The sequence below is a fragment of the Agelaius phoeniceus genome, chromosome 1 (assembly GCF_051311805.1).
Source record: "Agelaius phoeniceus isolate bAgePho1 chromosome 1, bAgePho1.hap1, whole genome shotgun sequence".
NCBI lineage: Eukaryota > Metazoa > Chordata > Aves > Passeriformes > Icteridae > Agelaius > Agelaius phoeniceus.
Window position 1 is genome coordinate 95,373,295 of NC_135265.1, and position 21,488 is coordinate 95,394,782.

A 21,488-nucleotide genomic window follows, 5' to 3' on the forward strand; every position below is an offset into this window, starting at 1 on the left:
ATGCAGCCCTGATCTGGTACACTGCCTGAGTGGGAATTGCCTGCAGGTCCTGATGTAATAGCTGTGCCATATGGTCCCTTCACACAGTGGGAAGGTGGAAAAATCCAGAAGGAAAAAAAACCAACAGCATCCCTGGAAAACTTTATGTAGCAGCTCAGCAGCACTACAGCTGTGGCCACAAGCAGAGGAAACAACTGGAATATTACATATGATGCATAGGGCACAGCACAGGGCCTCCCCAGAAGGCAGCTGAGCTTTATGTCCCATTTAGCTGAGAAACCTCCCCGTGTGCCGTAAAGCTCCATCACAGCACACAAGCAGGTGTGGCAACCCCCGTGTTTTCCGTGGTAGATCACTCAGCTCCTCCTGCCTTCAAAGTACCCTCTGCTGGCTGCCTTTCTCCAGGTGTCTGCAGAAGAACCTAATGAGACTGATTGGGATGTGCTGATCAGCTTTCATTATGAGCTGTTCCCTAGCAGTCCGATTAATCAAAATAATGGTATGTGCTGTGTATGTATTTTATGGCTGTACCCAATTTTGCTTTCAAAACTAAAATAAGACACCTGTTTTCCCCACCCTCTCTTGCTGAGTAGTCCCTTTAAGAGCATAACCTTGTTATCAAATATATGATATACCATCAGAGCTGGGGAGCTTCATATGCACATAAATATCACTCTTCCAGTTTGTGCTTTTTATACTAGCAGAAGAATCTAATGGAAATAAATTCAGTCCATGGGTCAATTACAGGCTTATTTTCATATTTATGGACTTAATACTTCCACACACAAAAAGATTCTAATGATAGCCTAAGGCACAGAGTAATCAAAACAACAGCTATTGAAAGGGAAAGAACCAAAGAAAAGTACCACTTTGAAATTCTAGCCCTATCTCCTGATATTGCTATATACACTATGCAAAAAAATGCTTTTTCACAAATGAGTATGATTTTTTACCTACTTACCATCAGAGTAATGTTAAAAAGAAACTAAAGGCAGGAGTTGTTACTGGAACAAAAGCCACACTTTTTCCACCTCCAAATTCAAGAAATTAATGCTTTAACGTGAATAATCAAATTTCCTTCTTCCCTCTTGTTCCTCCTTGTCTTTGTGTCAGTTAGCAGAGGAGGAAGGATATGGTGCTTCCTTCACAGATGGGGGACGTCCGTGTGCTCTGCAGTGAAGGGTCTGCACTGAAGGGTCTGCACGTGCTCTGCACTGAAGGGTCCTGGAGGCACTGGGCCCCTCTACGAGAGATGGCAGGTGTCCATTCCTCATGGACTGGCTGCGTGTCTTTGGAGGCTTCGGCGCTGCCCTGGGGAAGGGGGAGAAGGAAAGACCAGTTTAGTTTACTCTGTAGAGCTGTTGGGATGGGTAGCAGAGAGAAATGGAATCTAGAGGGGCTAAAGGAGCTCCTGCCCTGCCCTGCCCTGCCTGGTGAAGGGGCTCCTTTGTCCCTGATGCTGGCCATGGAGGACAGGAGGCATTCCCTCCCCTGCTGCTATTATTGTTTGAAGCAGCCCCCTCCAAGATAATTCAGAAATTTCCTCTTGGTATCTGCTGGGTATGCAAGTATTTGTTATACCAGCTTTTTTTTCATGTATATTTTATGTACCAAGCAAGGATGTGTGGGGAAGGGAACATGTTTAAGCTTTCAATGCCAACTGAAGCAAGATAGACTGCACAAGCTATCACTGAGCACTTCATGCATTGCAACTTCATTGTGTTGTTTCTTGAGTTAGCTATTTATTAAGAGTCACTGGATTGGAGCATCTTGCATGTGATTATCTATAAATGATATGTAGTTACTTGGAGCATTTTGTGAAGTCACAGCAATCTCTATTGACAGTGCATCTATTAATTTGGTGCAATATTTTCCAGCCATCAAGAGGACTTTTATCGATCTGAATTCAATGCAAAGGGCCCTAAACCCCAAGCCTTAGTTCTCTAGAAATCTGACATGAGAAATAGCAACAGAAAATGAAATATTTTCCTCATTTGCTGATTATTTCCATGGCCTCTGAATGCCTATGAATAAACTGTGCCACATCACCTGACACAAGAAAAATAGCCATACAGGAAGCTTAATATTTGCTGTAACCTCAGTTTCCTGGAGTTGGAGCGCTCCCTTAAATAATTTACAGCTCCAAATGTGAGATAAGACTATCTCCAGTTCTGGCTTTGTTGTGCGTCCTGGGTTGTTCTGAACCACTTTCTGCGAGGGACATCCATCACTGCAGAGCCAGCTTTACCTTCATCCCACGTAGACATCTGAGAGACAGCGACCGGAAAGAATGCCAGAACTGGAGATAGTCTGATGTCATTTTAATGATTGTAAATTATTGAAAGAAGAATACCAGAGTCCCAGTCATTTGAAAGTGTTTGCTAAAATGTCTAAGAGGTCTTGAGTGACAGTCTGTACGACACAGACGCAATGCAAATAATGTTAATGACTTTCATTTGGGAGGGAAGAAGTACATAGAGCAAAATTTCTGACTCTATGCTTCAGGACTGTCAATGGAAAAAGGAACAATTCCACTCAGGAATGGCTCCATCAGTTCTTTTTACATTCCAGTAGCATTCATAAGATAAATGGTATTAAAAGCAAAAAAACACCAGCTTTATTTAAACACAGTTTATCAAGGACCCCAACTTTTACCCACTCCACTCAACATACTAACTTCAGCTGACATCAGTAGCATCTAGCATCAGATTTGCTGGGGTCCAGCAGGCAGAGGAGTTCCAGAAGCTGCCAAAACTGTTTTGTTACGACTAGGAAGAAAGCAAGAAGGGAAGAATTATGAGGACAGTAAGAACTGTTGTGATAGATTTGGATATGAAACTGCCCTGGCAGCTGTGACCCTAGAGTGAGCTTGGTGGTGGGCAGTGGGGAGCTTCCTAACCCAGAGGATAAGAAGGTAGAGGATTACCACAAAGAGCAGCAAGCTGACCTCTTGCCTCAGGAAGTGAAATGGCTTGGACTGTGATCTTTTCAACTGCCTTCTCCAAAAGGAAATTTTAAAGACAGTGCAGTAACTGAAAAGACACTTGCAATGTCAAGAAGTGCTTTCTACGCAGTATTACAAACTCTCACCACGGATTACAGCATGTGTCTTCTCTGCCACACAGGCATTATCTCATCTCTTTAAAAGACGGGTAGATTCAGTCACAGAGAGGTCATATCCAAAGTCACATACAGAGCTGGGAATTAGGACCCATCAAGTTGCACTATGGCAATGTAAGACATGGTGTCTGTTGACTTCACAGTGGGAAGCCCAGCATTAAAAAAAAAAAAATACCTACTGTCATTTGAGGCATTTTCTTCTTCCACACATCTGCTTGGGGCACTGTATATTGGCTCCAGGTCCCCAAACCTTGGGAAGCAGCAGGCTTCCTGCACGGCTGCTTTGGTTGTGTTCCTCATTTCAGGCCATTGTTCCAGACTGTATCTTTTGTTTGGGCCTTGGCAGGCAGAAAGACAGAGAATGCTAATGAATGTCTTTGCTGCAAGCACAATATGAGAGGCATCTCATTTTCATTTTCTTTCCTGTAAGTCTTGAGTTTTAAACTCAAGCTATGCAATCAAAATGGAATTCCCCATAGAATGATGGGCTCTCCCCCTTGTACAGGTAGCTGAAAGACGCTGGGTAAGCCACTTCTCAGGCAAACCCACCCAGCCTTAAATGTTAGAGATATGCAATTTATTGTTGAGAATAGGAACTCTTGGATATTTATTGGTAAAAATAGGAAATTCCTCTTCTAATTTTGACCTCAAGTACTGTCCATACTTAAGAGATTTGATGCACGTGACCATGTTGCTCCAAAATTGGTAGGAGAAGCTGGCATCATCATAACAACACCTCTGGCTTCTGTTTGTTTCACCTAAAATTTTATCTCAAGAATCATGGGTGATTTCCCAACTTCTGGAAAGGTTCCTGGTTGTGGCTGTCAGCAGCATCCTCAGAACCTTGCTTATCCCTAATCTGCAAAGGTAGAGAGTCTCCTGTATGTGTATGCATATATTTCACCTGGCATTGCACAGAAGTAAGCTTATCCTGGATTGATCATGCTTCTCTAGTGTAAGCAGACTTCCTACTTTTTGGGAAATGCTACCAGGAGTTTGATGCCTCATTAAATATCTCCCCCAAATTTCTGGCCCTCTGCTGGCTGAGATTTTCTGAAAGTGTGCAAAGAATGGTTTTGACTTTCAGCAGGCAGTGTTGAGCATCCGCAGCCACCACCGCCTCCCAGGGAGCTCCTGCCTGTTTGACAGTTTTGAAAATCATTAAGTCATTAAGCTACTATTTAAATAAGGAGCAAGAGCCTAATTTTAGGTACCTGTATTTGAAATCTGTATTTGCTCATTACCATCACTTCAAAACTCCTCATACTAGGGACAGAACAGGACTTCCTCAATCCTGACCTCATACATCAGCTCCTACAGTCCTGACCATCTCCTTTTGGTTCCTTTCCTTCAGGGAGTTATCTGTGCCCACTTCTTTCCTGAGTTTTAAAAATTAAATAAACATCTTGGTGATTTGCATTTATGTGTAGATAGTCTGTATGTATGTGTGTACACATATGCTTGCATATGTGCATGCCTAGATCAAAATACTTTAAAATGCTTTACTGTATCTTAATACATACTGTATATCATCAGTGGAAGTTTTCACTGTGTTCACAGAAAGTGTGTGTGTGTGTCTCTGTGTGTGTGTGTGTATGAGAGAGAAAGAAAGAGCAAGAGAGACAGACGGAGAGAGGGAGAGAGAGTGCACCAGGAATTATCTATGCATAAAGAAATTAAAAGAGAATATTTTTCCAGAGCAATTGAAGCCCATCTCCTGAACAATGACGACAGCTCCTCATTTTCGACAACAATAGAGGGCACGTAGGAGTCAGCTCATTAGAATATCTGTGGCTCTTTTCTGTTCTCTCTGCATTAAGCCCCCATAATGTCAGTTGTCACTTATTAATGACAATTAACTAGTAATCAGCAGTGAGACTCTTCGAGGTGGTCCTTGCCTGACAGGTGAAGAAAGAGAACATTGCGTAGTGCCATGCAGTGACATGGAACCTTCAAAGGGAGCACGGCATTTCCATAAATTATTTCAGAAAGAAATTTTCTTTTAGACATTCTCTTTAAAGCATTAGGATCTTTAACCCTAGAAGGACTATACAGTTGCAGCTGTCCTCCCTCCCCCCTCCCCTTATCGCTAGTATTGGATAAAATTGGAAGGCAGCCTGATCTGTCATGTAACCCAATTCCCATCTGGGGCTGGAACAGCTATCAACCCACTCTGCTGAAACTATAAATACCTTCCCTTGGTACTCAACCTTAAGTGCTCACTTAAAATGATGCCCAGATATCAATAGTGAAGTTGCCAACTGCGAGCAGCTAGGTGGATGGCCAGTAGAGACTGCAGCACATCTATTATAAAGTCTTTAAAAATTAAATGACTCACAAGCGTTCGATTTATGTACAAGCGTAGCCTATGAAATTGCACCATCTTCTCCCCTGTTTCTGATGGCTTTTACACTCTCTTCTTATGCCTTGTCTTAAATGAGGTGGAAGCTACTGTTAGCATGTGTTTTTACAGAAACCAGCATACTGAGGCCCTTGGACTCTGATTGCTATTACAATACAAATTCAATGTAGTTATTGCTCTTGGAAACCCAGAAGTGGGAAAAAAACCCAACCAGCAGCAACAAAACAACCATTAAGTTTTCCCCACACAAAGCTTTCCTCTCTGCTCCTCTCCCCATCGTATGCAACAGCAAAAGCACTCATCATCATACTTCACTCAAACTATTTGCTCAGGCTTCCATCCTTATCTTGCCTCCTTCTCCCTGACCCTCCAGCTTTTGAACCGACAATGCTGTGAAGCCTTTACATTAAATATTTCAGCTGTCCACTACAAAACCCTGAGACAAATTCAGCCTCATTCCATGTTTTTTGCAGGAGGTCAGAGAGGTTCCCAAACATCACTCAGGCATGCTTATATCTCCCAGCACAGAGCCCCTTTGAGCTTTACCTTGCTAGGTCTCCTTTTGTCTCCTAAAAGGCAAGCAGGCCTTCCAGCCTTTCCCTTTTCACCCCTCTCAGTCCTAGCTTTGAAAATCTCTGACATCTGCCCTTGCTAATAGCAATTATTCTTCTATTATTTCTTTTCCCCACCTTGTCCTTCTTCTCACAGTGAATGTCCAAGCTCCAGTTCTTTTTTTGTGTTGCTTCTGCCTGTCTGATGGCTGCTGACCATTAGACTCCATTCTTAGTCATTCCTAAGTCCTATTTCTTCTTTGCACTTTTTCCAGACTCCCAGTTGTCAAAGCACACTTAAAAATGTGAAATGTGACACCAACCCCTAAAACTTGGGCAGAGGATATCCCTGTGCAATGTTAAGTCTAGACCTGCTGCCTTTTTAGAGCAAAGCCATCTAGTTTTTCACATTATCCCACCAAAGAAAAGTGGTGACAAGAAATAACAGACAGTTAATGCTAAATGCTAGAAACTTTAGCAAGGTAGCACTTTAGAGACAGCCAACAACACAACTTTCCCTTGAACATAAAGACACACAGTGCTATACAGTCCCTCCCTGAACCACACTTCATCATCAAGCTACACACTCAGATACTGCTACGTGTGATTATTAATACAGCATGCCCACTGCAAACATGCTGAGTGCATTTGACCTTGGACTATGAAGTAATATACCAGTTGTGGACAGTGTCTGAGCCTCCAAGTGTTTTTTAGAGACAGTATTTGCACATTAATAAACTTAAATCTTGTTTATTGGCAGAATTTTCCAGTTAAACCATTACAGTTACACTGGTAGCATTACACAGTTTCCCTGCCACAGAAGCCCTGGGCAGATTTTCTTATTAGAGAATAAAAGTGGCTTTTTCCAGTTGGCTTAAATTGCTTCCAAAGTACTTTGGTCTAAATTGAGAAAAAAACTCCAGAATGAAAATGCCCAGGGAGTGACTTATACCAGTCACTTACCAATGAGAAAAGCCATTAATGAATCCCACATCCTACCTACAATGGGTCTAGCTTCACCTGGAACATGACATGAACAGAAGTGACCTACTCTACTACACAACTTTTTCACCTTTGTAAGTACTAAGAAATTAGATGCCAAAGCCCCTGAAGCCAAATGGCGGCAATTTCAGGAGCCACTTGTATTGCTATACATAGTGGGTTAAGCTGGAGTGAAGAGACATATGAACAAAGCAACATTTCTGAAAACATAAAACTTTATCAAGATCAAAACCCCCCACTATCCTGTTCCTGTCCCTCCCAGTCCACCCTCCAATTCCTTGCAGAGCAATAGTGACTGGCAGAACCACTCTGCCAGTTTTCCTTGTTATGCTGGAGGCTGGGTGGAGAGTGTAGAGAAGATGATGTTCTTGACACTGAACCTGTAGCAGTGCTTCCATGACAACAAATAAGATGTTACACGTTGGAACCGTGCAGTGACAGACTAAGCCTAACCAGGACTTGAGGAAGGCAGTTAGTTTTGATGGAACACTGCTCCTCAGAAATGCTCAGGTTAAACCACAGTTTCTTTGCATGTCCCAATGCACTGTGCAATTCCTGGGTGAAAGAGGAAAAAATTGTCAGAAATCTTTTTTTTCAGAGACCATCTTCAGGAGTTTACAGCAATGGTCTCCACTAGCTGCAGAATGGGGCACATGGTATTTGATCCAAGCTGTCTGTCTGTATCTGAGGACAGTGCCCATTGCCATGATAAAGCAACCTATCCTGCCATTTAAAAATACAAAACCTAGTAATTTTAAGTAATTCACCAGGACTGATATTTGGTCTCATCACTGCCAGTCTTGAGTATCCAAACCTCACTGAAAGGAAGGTCAAGGGGTGAATGGATTCTGACCATGGTGATACACAGTATGATATAATGAAACTGAAGTGTCAGCTGGCAGGTTAATACATTTTGCCAAACTGATTTAGCACCTACCAGTCCACCAGTGAACTTATTTGAAAGAAACTGCTTGCTCTCATCTATTGAATCTTCCATCCCAGATCATATTGCATGGAACTCAACTACTTGTTGAGTGATTATAAGCCTTCTAGGGAATAAGAGTATGTGCCTGAGAGCATGCTCTAGTGGCTACACCTCTAGCTGCTGGTCATGAGCTTTGGGCACTGTTTCTGACTATGTGACCTGTAGCATGCTGCTTTCTGGATTTCACCGTCATGGGTGTAATTTTTGGGTAGGAAATACAGGTGCCATTCCAGTTTAGTGGTTCTTGATGAGCTCTAATACAAACTTCAGTTCGTTCACATTCTTAAAGAGGTGGCTTTGAACAAGTTGTCATGAGTACTAAGAGAGGTGACTTTCACCTGCATGACCCTGAAGGTTGGCCTGTATTTGCCTAATGCATCCCACCAGCCTCTAGGATTTAATAATGTACGCTGTTCTGAGCAAATGAATCAGCTCTGGACTCATAGAAGAGCAGATGGGTTGCAGGCAACCAGACTCCAACCTTCCTTCCTCAAGTGACCATGTGGCATTTAACCACAGGTGTCTTACATCTGACAAGCCTGGTCAGGAACCTGTCAGGCTTTAACCTGCAACTTCAGACAGTGCTGACACAACCACTCTGGACTGAATACAGTATGCTCTCACTATACTAAATTGGTTCAGATTTATGCTGTAGTGATGGTCAACACATTGTGCCCTGAACAATTTAGTCTGAGAAACAAACCTTTAAAAAGAAATAATAATTTTAACAATTAATTGTCCCTGAATGTTTTACACTAAGAAGTTTATCCAGAAGTAAAAACCATTCAAATCCTGGATATATCAAATCAAATTTAAACTTTTTATTTTTCACAGGACAGGAAAAAAGCCCAGGTAACAACTACAGTACTTGGATAAATCTTACTAGATGCATTTTGACTACACTGACCCTGATTCAGCAAGTCACTGGACAGAACTGTAGAGGTGTTTAAAAATAAGGGATCTTCACAACAGAGTAACTTGATCTTCTCATTCCCAGTGGGAAGGTCTACAGCTTTTATAATCATTGCACATTCTAATATTGGTTGTCTGAAAATAACTAGGTCCACTAGTTATTTTCACTATTAGTGTTCACAGTTCTGACCTCCTGGTGCTAAACTATTCTAAAATCAGTTTTGCTATATCACTGGTAAAAAAACGGAGTTAATGAAGATGTGAGATAAAGGAGCACATTTCACAAATTATACTAACCTCAGGTAATCTGCATCATCTTAGACTTGTAAAAAGTTTTCCTTTTTAATGATACATCCAGTTTTGGATACTGATATTTTCACTTAGCTATGATATCACTTTCTACTTAGAATAGCATCTTTCATCCCAAAATGTGGTCCCTCCACCTACCTGTAGGATGAAGGTGAGTACACACAGTGATGAAGAGAAAACTAGACAAAGCCACATGAAATGTTACAGGAAGAAACTCAATCAGAAGAGTGGGGAAAACAAAAATTTGGAAGAATCATATTATAGAGATTAGTATCTGGCCAGTAAATTTGGGTTAGCATTCTGTTCTCATCCACGGACCGAAAAGGACCCTGCTTTTAAATTTCAGTGAACAGATGGTGAAATCCCACTTCCTGCTACTTTCATGCTGGGAGAGTAACTCAATACTGCATCAGCCAGGAGACCAACACCTACAGAGCTGCAAGAACACTCTGCATGGAAACTGGCCTCTCCTTGGAGGTCTCCTAACAAGGACCCCTGCCATATTATTTAAAGAATATCACACACTCAAATCTCAGATGGCTTTGGAAAATGCAAGTGAAAGCTGATGCACTGTGCCTTGATTAGTCTAACACAAGATAATATGTATATTTTATGCCTTTATGCTTAATTGCAATTGCATTTTAGTGGCTTCCATGAAAAGGATGGATTATATTTGGCATCATTATTATTAGTGTAACCATCCAGAGAAAGCTGCAACAAAGAAAGCTGCATACAAAGTTATGTTGCAGAGGACATTAGTGAATAACCCACAAAAAGCTATTAAAAAAAAAAAAAAAGGTATTTAATTCAGGACTAATGTTGTCAGTACACAGATCTCCCAAATTTCCAGTGTTTTGCATCAGCTTTGAAACAGCAACATAGAAAAATGCACCAAAGCAGAAATCAAACTTGCAAAAATAAGCAAACCAAGATCTTCCACTCTGAGAACAGATACTAGCAAAAGTGTGAACACCAGCAATGTAATGCTGAAAAAAAAAAAAGAGCTTTATACATCTCTGAAAAGAATCAGACACATTGGATTTTCCATACATCACAAAACAGGTATACAGGCTTCCAGAAGCTATGCTGGGGTTTAAAGATCTTAGGTTTATATTTTTCAAGATCAGTCCTGAAAGGCTTTGTGGTCTCTTCCATCCAGTAGCTTTAGAACCTACTCATAGAATATCACAAACTTACTTTTGTTGCAATCTTACCAAAAGAAGAAATAAATGTGGAAAAAAATTCTGGGAAAAAGAATAACTCCATTTTGAACTCTGCAATTTCTTTTTTAAAAGGAATTTTTTCTGATATACAATATTCAAACAAAAGGGGCAAAAATCCAAATAACAAAGATCATACTGTCACTATTTAATTTTCTTAAGCAGGTGAACCATCAGAGCCCTCCAATTTTCATCTACTCCATATTTCAGTCATAGAAAGTGTTACATCAGCATAGTCACCAGGTAAAGCTGCTGGTTTATTCTAAATGGAGTTTCTTCAGACAGTGGCACAGATGATGAGTGATTGTCCAATTCTGAAGCTATCAGAACTGAACGGATTTAGCAATGTCATAAACACCTCTCGAGGGAGTCACCTGGTGTTGAGAACTCACTTTACATGCCGTGTTTCAAAATCAGTTTTAATGGATTTACATTAGATTCAAACCCGCTTTAGAGCTATTATTTCTTCCTTTCAACCTTTTCACACACTACTGCAATGTACTACAGCATATTTTATAATCACATGTTTGCAGGCCTGTGGGAAAGTAAACAAAACTTCAAAGGGTTATTATTTAAGGACTCTGTATTATGGCCATAGGCCTGACTGTTTTTCTTCCTCACCACCCCTTGGGCCCAAAGCACATAATCATCCAGTAATTGAACTGAAATGTCTAAATGGCTAGATCCCCTGAAGGACATAGGTAGTTAGCAGAGAAGAAAGTAAGGGACATTTTAAAAAACCCTCATGGCACTTTCCTGCACTACTTAGAAACACCGTATAAATGTAACTGACCTGGACCTGATAGGCTTTTACAGGGAACAGAACAGTGCATGGATATTTCTGGAGTTGTAGCTAAAGTAAAGATTAAATGTTGAACCATGCTGTATTTGGAAGCAAAGATCTTACATTTAAATTACTTTCAGTAGAACCGAGAAGAAACAGAAATATACATATGTACACAGAAGTATATATAACACAATAGTATCACTAATACCACATGAAAGCAAACCCCTCTAGGTCCTCATATTTAATAGCCCATCCAAAAAGTGTAATGGATAGCAGATCCCAGGCTTTCATACACTGTAACTGTCAAAGCACTCAGGAGATAGAGAAGTGAAGGCTCTGACAGCTCTCTTTTACATTCTAAATGACATCTGCATTCAACAGAACAGAAATAAAGATTAAGGGAAACACCTGATATGATAGCGCTCAGCTTACCTCAAAATGCAATATTTAAAAAGTACAAAGAAACACAGGTCTGCCTCCTTGTACTGTAAGTAAAAACTGGTGTCAAAGCCTCTGAGGTCTTCACCGCTGCCAGGGAGGCAGCACCACAGCATCCAACAGACGGCAGGGGCAGGAGCCACAGCCTCTGACTATGGAACTGCTGGAATCAAAAGGTGCTTCACCAGGGAAGGGAGGGAGGGAGGAGACGGCCTTTGAACACACACAGAAAATGGCTACAGGTACAGCCGCACGGCGTAAGGAAATTAACTTGGCCAAAACCTTTGCAGCCTCTCTTGTACCCCAGCGAGGAGCAGGATGCCCCTGGATGCTCTGGCTGTGTACCTTTTGCAGTGAGTGCCTGCTGCAGATCTCTCCTAAGAGGTTACCAGCATTAGGGCTTTGAGCGAGACACGTCAGCACACAGATCACGAGAGATGATTTCAAGTAGATTTTCGCTGGTTGATTATATAAACGATGCCTCTTATAGCTGGAGCAACACCTCAAAGGCAATTTAATGACGACATGACAATGTATGTAAATCAAGAACTGCATGTGGGTTTATTTTACACTTGAGAAAACAGTGGATTTAATTGTGTGAACCAAAATGTACTGTACAATATTAATGATAAAACATCAAAATGTATAATTCATAGTGCATTGCTTGCTTTATTTTTATTTATTTATTTTTTTTGTCAGATAGTTCCTTTAAGTACATGCATCTGGAAAGATGCAGGTGCCAGTAAAATTCCTCTATTTATATCAAGCTGCAGGAACTAAATTTTATTCAAAAAGTGTGGTTTTACATTATATACACAGAAATTGAATATAAAATGACAATATAAAAAGTTAAAAGAGAAAGCATACAGCCAGAAGGTACAAAGAAAGTTGAACAGTTTAAAATGGTACGATATGTAACATGTATTTTTTTAAGCTGATGCTGGCAATTTACAAGGAACAGAATCCAACATTTGCCCCATTTTTTTTGTTTTCATTTACCAATGCAGCACACTATAGAAAGGTCAGCTTGTACCAAAGCTTAACATTTGTAAATAACTATAAACTGCAGTATTTTACAGAAAAAAAAAAATAAAGGAAAGAAAAGAGCATTTTTACATTTGTTTTAAATAACAGCTTGCATACTTTTTTTTTTTCCTTTTGCCAAAAAGTGGCAATTCTCAGCATCCAGAGGGTTTGGGCATAGTGGCGAATTGGTTTGCTTGTTTTTTTAATCATTATTTAACTTATACAGTTGTGGCTTCCTAACCCCTTGAGTACTACACAGCTCTCCTTCTTCCAAGGACTGCATGCACAATATCTTCACAAACCAGTTCTGCATTTAAAAAAAAAAAGCTCATTCATTAAAAAAAAAAGTCCTGCTTCCGACATAGCTTTTATTTGAATGAAATGCCTTTAAGCCTTTTGTTTTATTTTGTTTCTCCTTATTTACTTATTTAGTCACTGGGAAAGGCACAGAAATGCTATTACAGTTCTCAGAGGGTTAAAACTTGACACTACCAGGTTCTGTGACCTTTATTGTCATGGCAACTTTGTAATTTTAGGATGTCTCTTTATCATTGTTCTTTGTGTCTTTCTTTACGGCTAAATTAATGTCTCTCAATAGTGTCTCCCACTATATTCTACAAAAGATAGCTTAACATCAAGGACAGATGTTGAAAATAAAGGTCAGACTTTGACTCACAAAAAATAAAAACAGAAACAAAAAAATAACCATGCACAGATCAGACAAAGAGCATATAAATATAACTACAAAATAAGTGTAAGAAAAACCAAGGTCCAGATAGGCAGTTCAGCAACAAAAGTAAGACTGATTTCAGAGGCTCAGGTCAGGCCTAGTGCAGTACTATGAAGAAGTTTAGTGCAATGTTCCTGTGGTCACTTGCATACCTGGCTGCTTACCTGGACGCTATTGTTTTTCTAACTCAGTTACATAGATCAGATGGTCCTCTGGGGACTTGCCATGTGTTTTACTAAGGTGCAGTTTGACTGCATGCTTGCTTGCAAAAGTTCGGTTACAGAGCTTACATTGGAATGTGGAGCCTAAGTCCTCCTCGGCAATTCCAAGTGAGCCCAAAGTCTTGTTTGTGAGGACTTTTGAAACATTCTGCTGTTCTTGAATCTGATTAAGTGGCAACTTTGACAGATCCTTCAAACTAAACCCTAGGTGTGTCTCTAAGTGACTTATGTATGTAGAAGCAGTCCTGAACTGAGAGGCACAATCATTGCAAAAGAAAACAGGATGTCCTGTGTCCAAGTTCTTTAAAAATTTAGTTCCACCTGTCCTCCTTAACTGATACTTCACATTGGCCAGCCAGTGGCTAATTGTGGTCATGGAAAGACCAGTAAACTTAGAGATGTGTACCCGCTCTTGTGGACCTAGGTCCGACATAATGTATTTGCCTTCTGGGGTCTCCCTCAAGCTGGAAGCAAACTGGGCTTGAAGGATCAGAAGATGCTGAGGGTTCCAGTTGGACTGCCTGCCCTTCCTCTTGTGTACTGGTGACAGTTCATCCAGAGCTTCCTCAAAGCTGCTCCCATCAGCATCAGACTTCTCTGACACGGTAGAGGGAGTTGAAGACTTGGGTGTCAAACGCCCTGTGAGGTTCTTCACCATATCGGAAATATCCAGCAGGGCACTCTCCCTCAGCGGGGATGAGGCAGAGTCAGCCACACTGGAAACAAGAGGCTTGTTTTTGGACTTGGTTAAATCAATAGGTTGATCGCTGTTCTCATAGTAATACCGGTCAATAGCGTCAGCCTGCTTGACTGGAGTGGTTGGGTAAATGGGTTTGTCCAACATGCTGTTACTAATTTTGTACAGCATGGCCAAAGGGTCCAGAGAGGGGCTTACCGGCTTAGAAATTTTGCCTAAGTGGGTATTCATAATGGACTGTAAAGCGCTCAATGGATTAATGAAGGATGGCTCAGGTGAATGATCTGTGATAATTCCTAAATTGTTACAGCCATTTGCAACCTTTGTTTTAAGTGGCTCTGTACCATTTGGTGTATGTGCTTCTGCTGGACTATCCTTTTTGACCTTCTGAACTTCAGACTCAGAGCTTTTCTTTGGCTGCTGTTTGTTATTCATTTCTTCGGCTTTTGGGAAGTCCTTGTTTTCTTTAGCAGCAGGTGACATGGGTTTAACTGGAGAACTCTTCTCCTTCTCCAAAGGCTTCTCTTCCTTCTTCACGTTGATTTTACCGGTAACTTTCTCCACTAGCTCCTCCATAGCAGATACATTGCTCTTGTGAGGTGGGGGTGTGAGATTGCCTGGGGAATGGATGAGTGCGTTGTGTTCTGACGACAGCGATTTCACACTGCTCGCATAGGACGGCTGCATTTGAACGCTCTGCACCGTGGGCTGAAGGGGTTTGACTGTCCCCGGGAGCTGGTAAGCTGCATGGATACTGGGATATCCTCCCCAGGAAGGGGCTCCGTTCTGGGCTTTGCTGATGGCTGTTGTCACTGTGTTCTCCAGGGATTTCAGTATGTCTATTCCACCTTTAGGACTATCATCTAGGTCCTCCTCTCTGAGGTATTGATACAAAGTTGTTGGCTCAAATTTCTCTGTAGAGTCCTCACTCTCTTCTTTAATCTTTTTCTCTGTTTCAGTGACCACCAGCTTTTCCTTCTCTAAGTCCTTCTTTTCCTCCGAGTTTGTGGAGCCCGCTGGGGAATCGGGCTGCTTTTTAATGTTGGAGGCTGGTAGCCTTGTATGGGTGGTGGGTGGAAGAGGTATAGACTGTATTTTCTCCTCCACCACTGGGTCCAACACTAGCTGTTTGCCTTTTTTGGAAGCAGAATTGGTCACCTTCAAGAAATGACCGGTGACCATCATGTGAGCAGTGAGCTGCTGCAAAGTATCATGGGAACTGCCACATTCCATGCATTTCAGTATTTGGGCTTTGCGTGCCTCAAACTGCCAAGTGTAGCTAGCACCATTTTGATAGCCATAGCGGTTGTTCGGAGTCACATAGGGGTTGGCAGTTTTCTGATCCTTTGCAGACTCACCCAGTGAAGCTTCTGCCGTGATCCCTGTTGGCTCAGGTGAACAAGGGGAAGCCAAGTCCTGAAGTGCTCGCTTTTTGGTAGAAGGGACCAATTTGGTGATGGCTGGTACTGGCTCCTTCAGAGGCACTTTCTGGTAATGCTTTGTTTTTATCATGTGGACGCTGAGGTCTTGCAAAGACTCAAACGAATGCCCGCAGTACATGCACTTCAGCACTTTCTGGGCATCCTCTTTGCCTTCCATTTCCATAAGCGATCGTTTCCTAGGCTTTGACCACCGCTTGGTCTTATCGGCTTCTTTATCTCTGTTGTCATCACGGTAATGTCCAGTTTCATTCATGTGCACAGTTAGCTCCACCAGCGTGTCGTAGGCCGCGCTGCAGTCTTTGCATCGGAACTTGCTGGCACCGGTGAACACAGACCCATAGAGTTTATTGTTCTGCCGGTAAAGCTGGACCGTGCTGAAGAGACTCGGCTCCGGCAGAAGTCCGTACGATGACGTCTGCTGCAGAGTTTTAGCCAGCGCAGCTTGGTGCCAGTCGTAACCCGAGCCACCACTGTTACTATTGCTGTTACTAGTACTACTGGTGGTTGTACTGGTACTGGTGTTGGTACTGGTAGTACAAGTACTCTGGGAATTGGCATTGGTGTCAGTACTGGTCATGTTTTCATTCTGGCTGATTCCGTTGTTGCTGGTGGTTGGATTGGATTTCTTTAAGTCCAAAGCTAAACTGGACCAGCAAGTCTCTGAAAGCAAATTTGCATACACAGCTTTTATTTGTGCCAAGCTGTCCTGTGGATAGGAAACATTGTCTGTGCACTGAGGATCCTCTTTCTCTTCTTTAGAGGAAGTGCTTTTGAAATGGGCCAGCTGATCGCTGTTTTCACTAAACGGTGAACCATAGCCTGCATCCTGATTAGTTGCAGTGCTGACTGGGGAGTTCTGGTAGCTTTGAGCCTCTTTGATCTCCGCTTCTTCATTGCACAAATACTCATTCTCCTGGATGTCCAGAGACAGCCCATCATCTTCCACGCTGTCTTCATCTATTTCTGCTGCTTTCAATTCTTCCTCAGGAACATATGCTAAAATACAGGAGGGGACATGGGGGGAAACAAGACAATGTTATTGAACACGCACATTTTACATGGCTCTCCTGCACTAAAAACAGTAACCATGAAGACAAATTTTGAAGATACATCCAAAACCCAAACTCACCATCACTCACATACTCCTCCTATAAATCCACACACTCTGTCATGGTTACAGTTTGATATCAGTGATACTGAAGAATAAACTTTGACTTCAGCAGTAAAATATGTGCCAGGACCACAGTAAATGCCATAATATCAAAACTAAAATCAAACAAAGAGCCTACTAAACTAGTTTTTATCAGCTTAAAAAAATGGCCTGGTGCTGAGCTATATTTACTGCACTACATATGTATGTGTAACGCGTTGCAGCTGACCTGCATCCCTCAGACCATGACACTCAGCATCACTGACTTGACCAACTCTAGCTTGTCAGTTCTGTCTTTTCTTGCAAACTGGCTTTAGCTACAGCTGCAGGGGCCATTTCTGTGTCACTGATACCTGACTCTAATGAAGCCATACAGGGCAAGAGTGTCAGATCAGCTGTTCCCAGGTTCTCCTGGTGTCTGGCTGTACTGTGTCCATCTGAGAGCAGAACAGCTTTCATTTTTGAAAGGTGAAAAGAGAAGCAAGACTGATTGTTTTCTGAAATGGGAAGGATGTAGTTTGCCTCCTGTTATAATCTGATGTGGGTCCTTCATTTACCATTTTGAAAAAAAGCAGTCAGAAACTAAAAGTAAATACTAGAGATTAATTTCTTAAAGCAACAAACAAAAACCTTGAGATCTCCACTGCAGCTTGATTATTGGTTTATGGAAAATATAAAACTTTTCTATTGCATTGCTATCTGTGAAACTATATCATCTCACCAAACTATGTTTATCTATATCAAACTATTTGTTAAACTAGCAAATGTGATATTCATGAGCAGATGGCCATTACATCAAAACACATTTACTCCAAGGGCTCAATTCACAGAAGTGACTTACATGTACCTAAGTGATAAATGTACACTTTCATTGCAAAGCAGAAAACATAGTTGTACACATTTCCCTCCAGTTTTGTAAAAGAAGCTTAAAAAAATCACAATGCCAACGGAATGGAGATAATTTATAAGAATGTCAAGGTAGAAAATACGGATTATGAACAATTTTCAGTAACTGAATAAAAAAGTGCCTCCTTGTCAGGTGAACTCTGCAGCAAGTGATGCTGAAATGTGTCCTGTGTCCTTTCATGGTACAATACTGAAAGCAAGCCAGAAAATAGGCACTTCTGCTCCTATGTGGTATGAAGAAAATATGTATTATTATGTTAACAAAGCTGAGGTCTTCTTCAGCTGGGGGGAGCATAAGTATGAGTCGAGCTTCTTTTTGTACACAGTTGCTAACATATTCTGAAATGCCTTTTCTGAAAAATAAAAAGAATCTTCTTTCATTATAATATGAATACTCTTTGAAACACATTACGGTCAGTACTGCATTATGTATTCACCTTTGCAATTCAGTCTTAATGCAGCCCCTAACTGCTTCAGCCTGATCTTTTAAGATGAAGTAGGAAAATATCTAGTAGTGGGGTTGTACTGAACCTTAAGATGCTCACTGCATTTTTACCTGTCCCCTAAATGTCAATATTTTCAGACAATAATTTGACCTTTTAGTTTTTAAAAAAGTTCTGATCAGGGCCCAAACAGATAAATCAGCCTCAAGTGTTTTCTAAAATGTTCAAAAGGACAGGTGAGTACCAAGAACAATAAATAAAATTTAGAAATAATCCTGGAGTCAAAGGCCAGGAAGATGCTAGAAAAGCATTGTAAAACAGGATTAAAATATTCTCCAAAAGGCATTTTGTCCATAAAATGAAGAATAGAATGCAGAAGTAGTAAGAGAATTCAGAAGGCAGTCAGCTTCCCTGTCTTGCAGCAATGCTGCTGTTGGAACACTCTGCAGGTATTTGAGGATGGTAGGACCGCTGCAGTTCTGAAGTCTAGGTACACACATAGAATTCACTCCCACAGCTGCAGTCTAGGATCTCTTAGCCCTCTCATTCAACACACATTTCTGCAGTAGTTTTTAATGGCAAAAGACAATACATTTTTAAGTATCAGAAACTCAAAGAACGGTTAAAGAAGAATATGGCTTCTAATTTTGAAATTATTTTTAAATAGAAAATAAACCCCCCGGAGACATAAAATGCACAACAACGGGCAGTTACCATCTGGATTTTTTATCAAAAAAACCCAAAACCAAAACAAGTACAAGCTAAAAACAGAGAGGACACACATTTTGAGCTTTTATGAACAGCTTTCCTCTCACTAACCCTAGTGCAACTATGTCACTTTTCTCTATTTTTCACATTCCAATATTTTTAATAACTAGGTGCAAAAAACTGTTGTAAGATGCTGGGTGTTCTGATAGTTGATACAGCATTTTATAAGGATCCATATTAATCATTTGCTTACATCTCTTTACTTAATTCTAAATTACATAAATACGTATTTTTTATAATTGCTATATATAACCATCTATATGTCTGTTTAAATAGAAACTCTAATGATCCATTGCTGCGTCTTTTATTTTTCTTTATTTACTTATGATGGTGTTTTCTCTATTCTCATACTTTTGCACTGTATCATAAAAATAAAAAGGAACTAAACCATGCAAGAAACATTATAACTACATGTAAGGTCCATGTTAAACTGCAATAGCAAAGAAACCGAGTGTCAGGGTGAAATACCCATCTTTTACTCACTTTTTCTACTCTTTGGTTTTGCTGAGACTACTACACAATTGAGTTCACTCCTTTACCAACATATACTGCAATATAAGGGTTAAGAATATACAAATGGTCAGAACTATGATTTTCTATGATTTCAGAATTTAAGCCAGTTCTAAATAAACCCTGAATTTATATGATGTGCACACCCACATGTCTGTACATGTATCTAAAGTCACAAAGAAATAATGCTTCTTAACAAAAAAGAGAGTAATTTATCTGTAATATTTAATCTCTATCACTGCAATAAAAAAAATAGTCTATTTAACTCCTTTGGTTATCACAGGATACAGACAATACCTGTTCATTCAAAACTACTAATGCTTATGAGATGAATAGCAGCACACTCAACATATGGTATTTTGCAAGGTCAGTGCAATTCTCTAACTGAAAAGGTTTCTGTAAGAGCTAACAGAGAAGCAAACAAAAGGAAGAATGTTAATGTCTAAAAGGATGTACGTTTTACTAAAATTCTCACAGAAATTTGACAAATAAATAAAATTCAGTATTTTTAACACAGCAAAAATGTTCCTATTATAATTACGTACAGAGAGAAGTAATATATTCTACCTTAAATAAAAGCATGAGATGTTCAGATTCTAAATTACAGAATGTAGACCAATAGACAGATTTCAGACAACATATCTTTCTGTGACCGAGCAACTCTCAGCAATCTTCTCCAGACATTCCTGCATCTGCAAAGGTACTGCTGCTTTACACATGTCCCAAAACCACACAAAATATCAAGTGCAGATATAGACAATGATCCTCCTCAACAATAACTATATTCAAAGTAGAAGAAATTACAGAACATAGCATCAGCTTTTCTCTTCCTTCTCATTTGTGTCTAGACAGACTGAGGCAAATGTAAGGTGTAAAAGAGGGAAAAACCTTCAAATTCCAGACAACTAAAAATTAGGGGGGGCATTTTGTATTTCTTTTCTTCCTATTAAGTCTTGCTATTATTTTTTTTTTGCCTATAAAATGTGCCTTCTGGATGCCAATGCTTCCCCATACATATACTGTCATCTTTGAGCAGTGTTAAAAGCTGTGCATTCTAATCTAAGTGGACATGAGATGCTATATATTGCACATGTGAGTAGCACAGCACATTGTGTTTGCTTCAGTGAGAATATTTACACTATAAATACACATCCATTGTTTGAAAAAGCAGACAGAGATGTGAAATGTAAGGATGTGGTTAAAAATAAAAATATTCTCACATAAAACCTTTCCACAACCTTGGAACTATGCTTTTGAAGGAATCTGTCTCGGCAGAAGTATTCTTTTCCATTCAAAAAGGGATTCAACATTGAATAAATTATTTTGAAAAGCACCAAAAGTAATAATTGTATTTGGTTTTAGTAGTCTACACAATTAAAAGCAGTAAGCTCTTCAAGACCCAATTTTAAATCCTCCAAATAAATAAATTTATTCAGAAGAAACACCTAAGCAGTGAAAGTCACAGTTCAGTAAAGGAATTGAATACTGAAATAATTTTCACTGAAATACCTATTTCATAGTTTTGACAAATAGAGATAGGTTTAGGTCTAAAATTCTTCACTAAATCAGGGCCTACTCTGTGACTAAACAATAGTGGCACAATGTGAGTGTTCGCCATTCTTCAAGAGATGTATTGCCACGGCTTCTAATATTTACCCAGCCAACAGGAGACAGCAGCTGCAGAAGTTTTCACAGCCCACACTGTCACCTTGCACAAACTGCACTCCAGGCTGGGGGTGATTTCCACGGCACACAAGAACACATTTCATATCTTAGGAAAAAAAAATACAGCTAGAAAAGACAATCTATAGTCGCACATCTCCCTCATTATGGAAAAACGAGGCAGATGAAAAAACCCAAATCATTTTCAGACATGTTTCCAGAATACAGAGTCATGAGAGTTTTAGAG

At 40.3% G+C, this 21,488-nt stretch overlaps 1 protein-coding gene across 2 annotated transcripts in view; it reads right to left on the reverse strand.

Annotated features, from left to right (window-relative positions):
- Positions 1–12,224: 12,224 nt before the first annotated feature.
- Positions 12,225–21,488, reverse strand: part of TSHZ1 (teashirt zinc finger homeobox 1) — a 57,383-nt gene continuing 48,119 nt past the window's right edge. For both annotated transcript variants that reach the window (XM_054648318.2, XM_077183621.1), the window contains exon 2: positions 12,225–16,798. In XM_054648318.2, the coding sequence (XP_054504293.2) occupies positions 13,614–16,798 (3,185 nt within the window). In that variant the 3' untranslated portion in view covers positions 12,225–13,613. The remainder of the gene's footprint in view (positions 16,799–21,488) is intronic.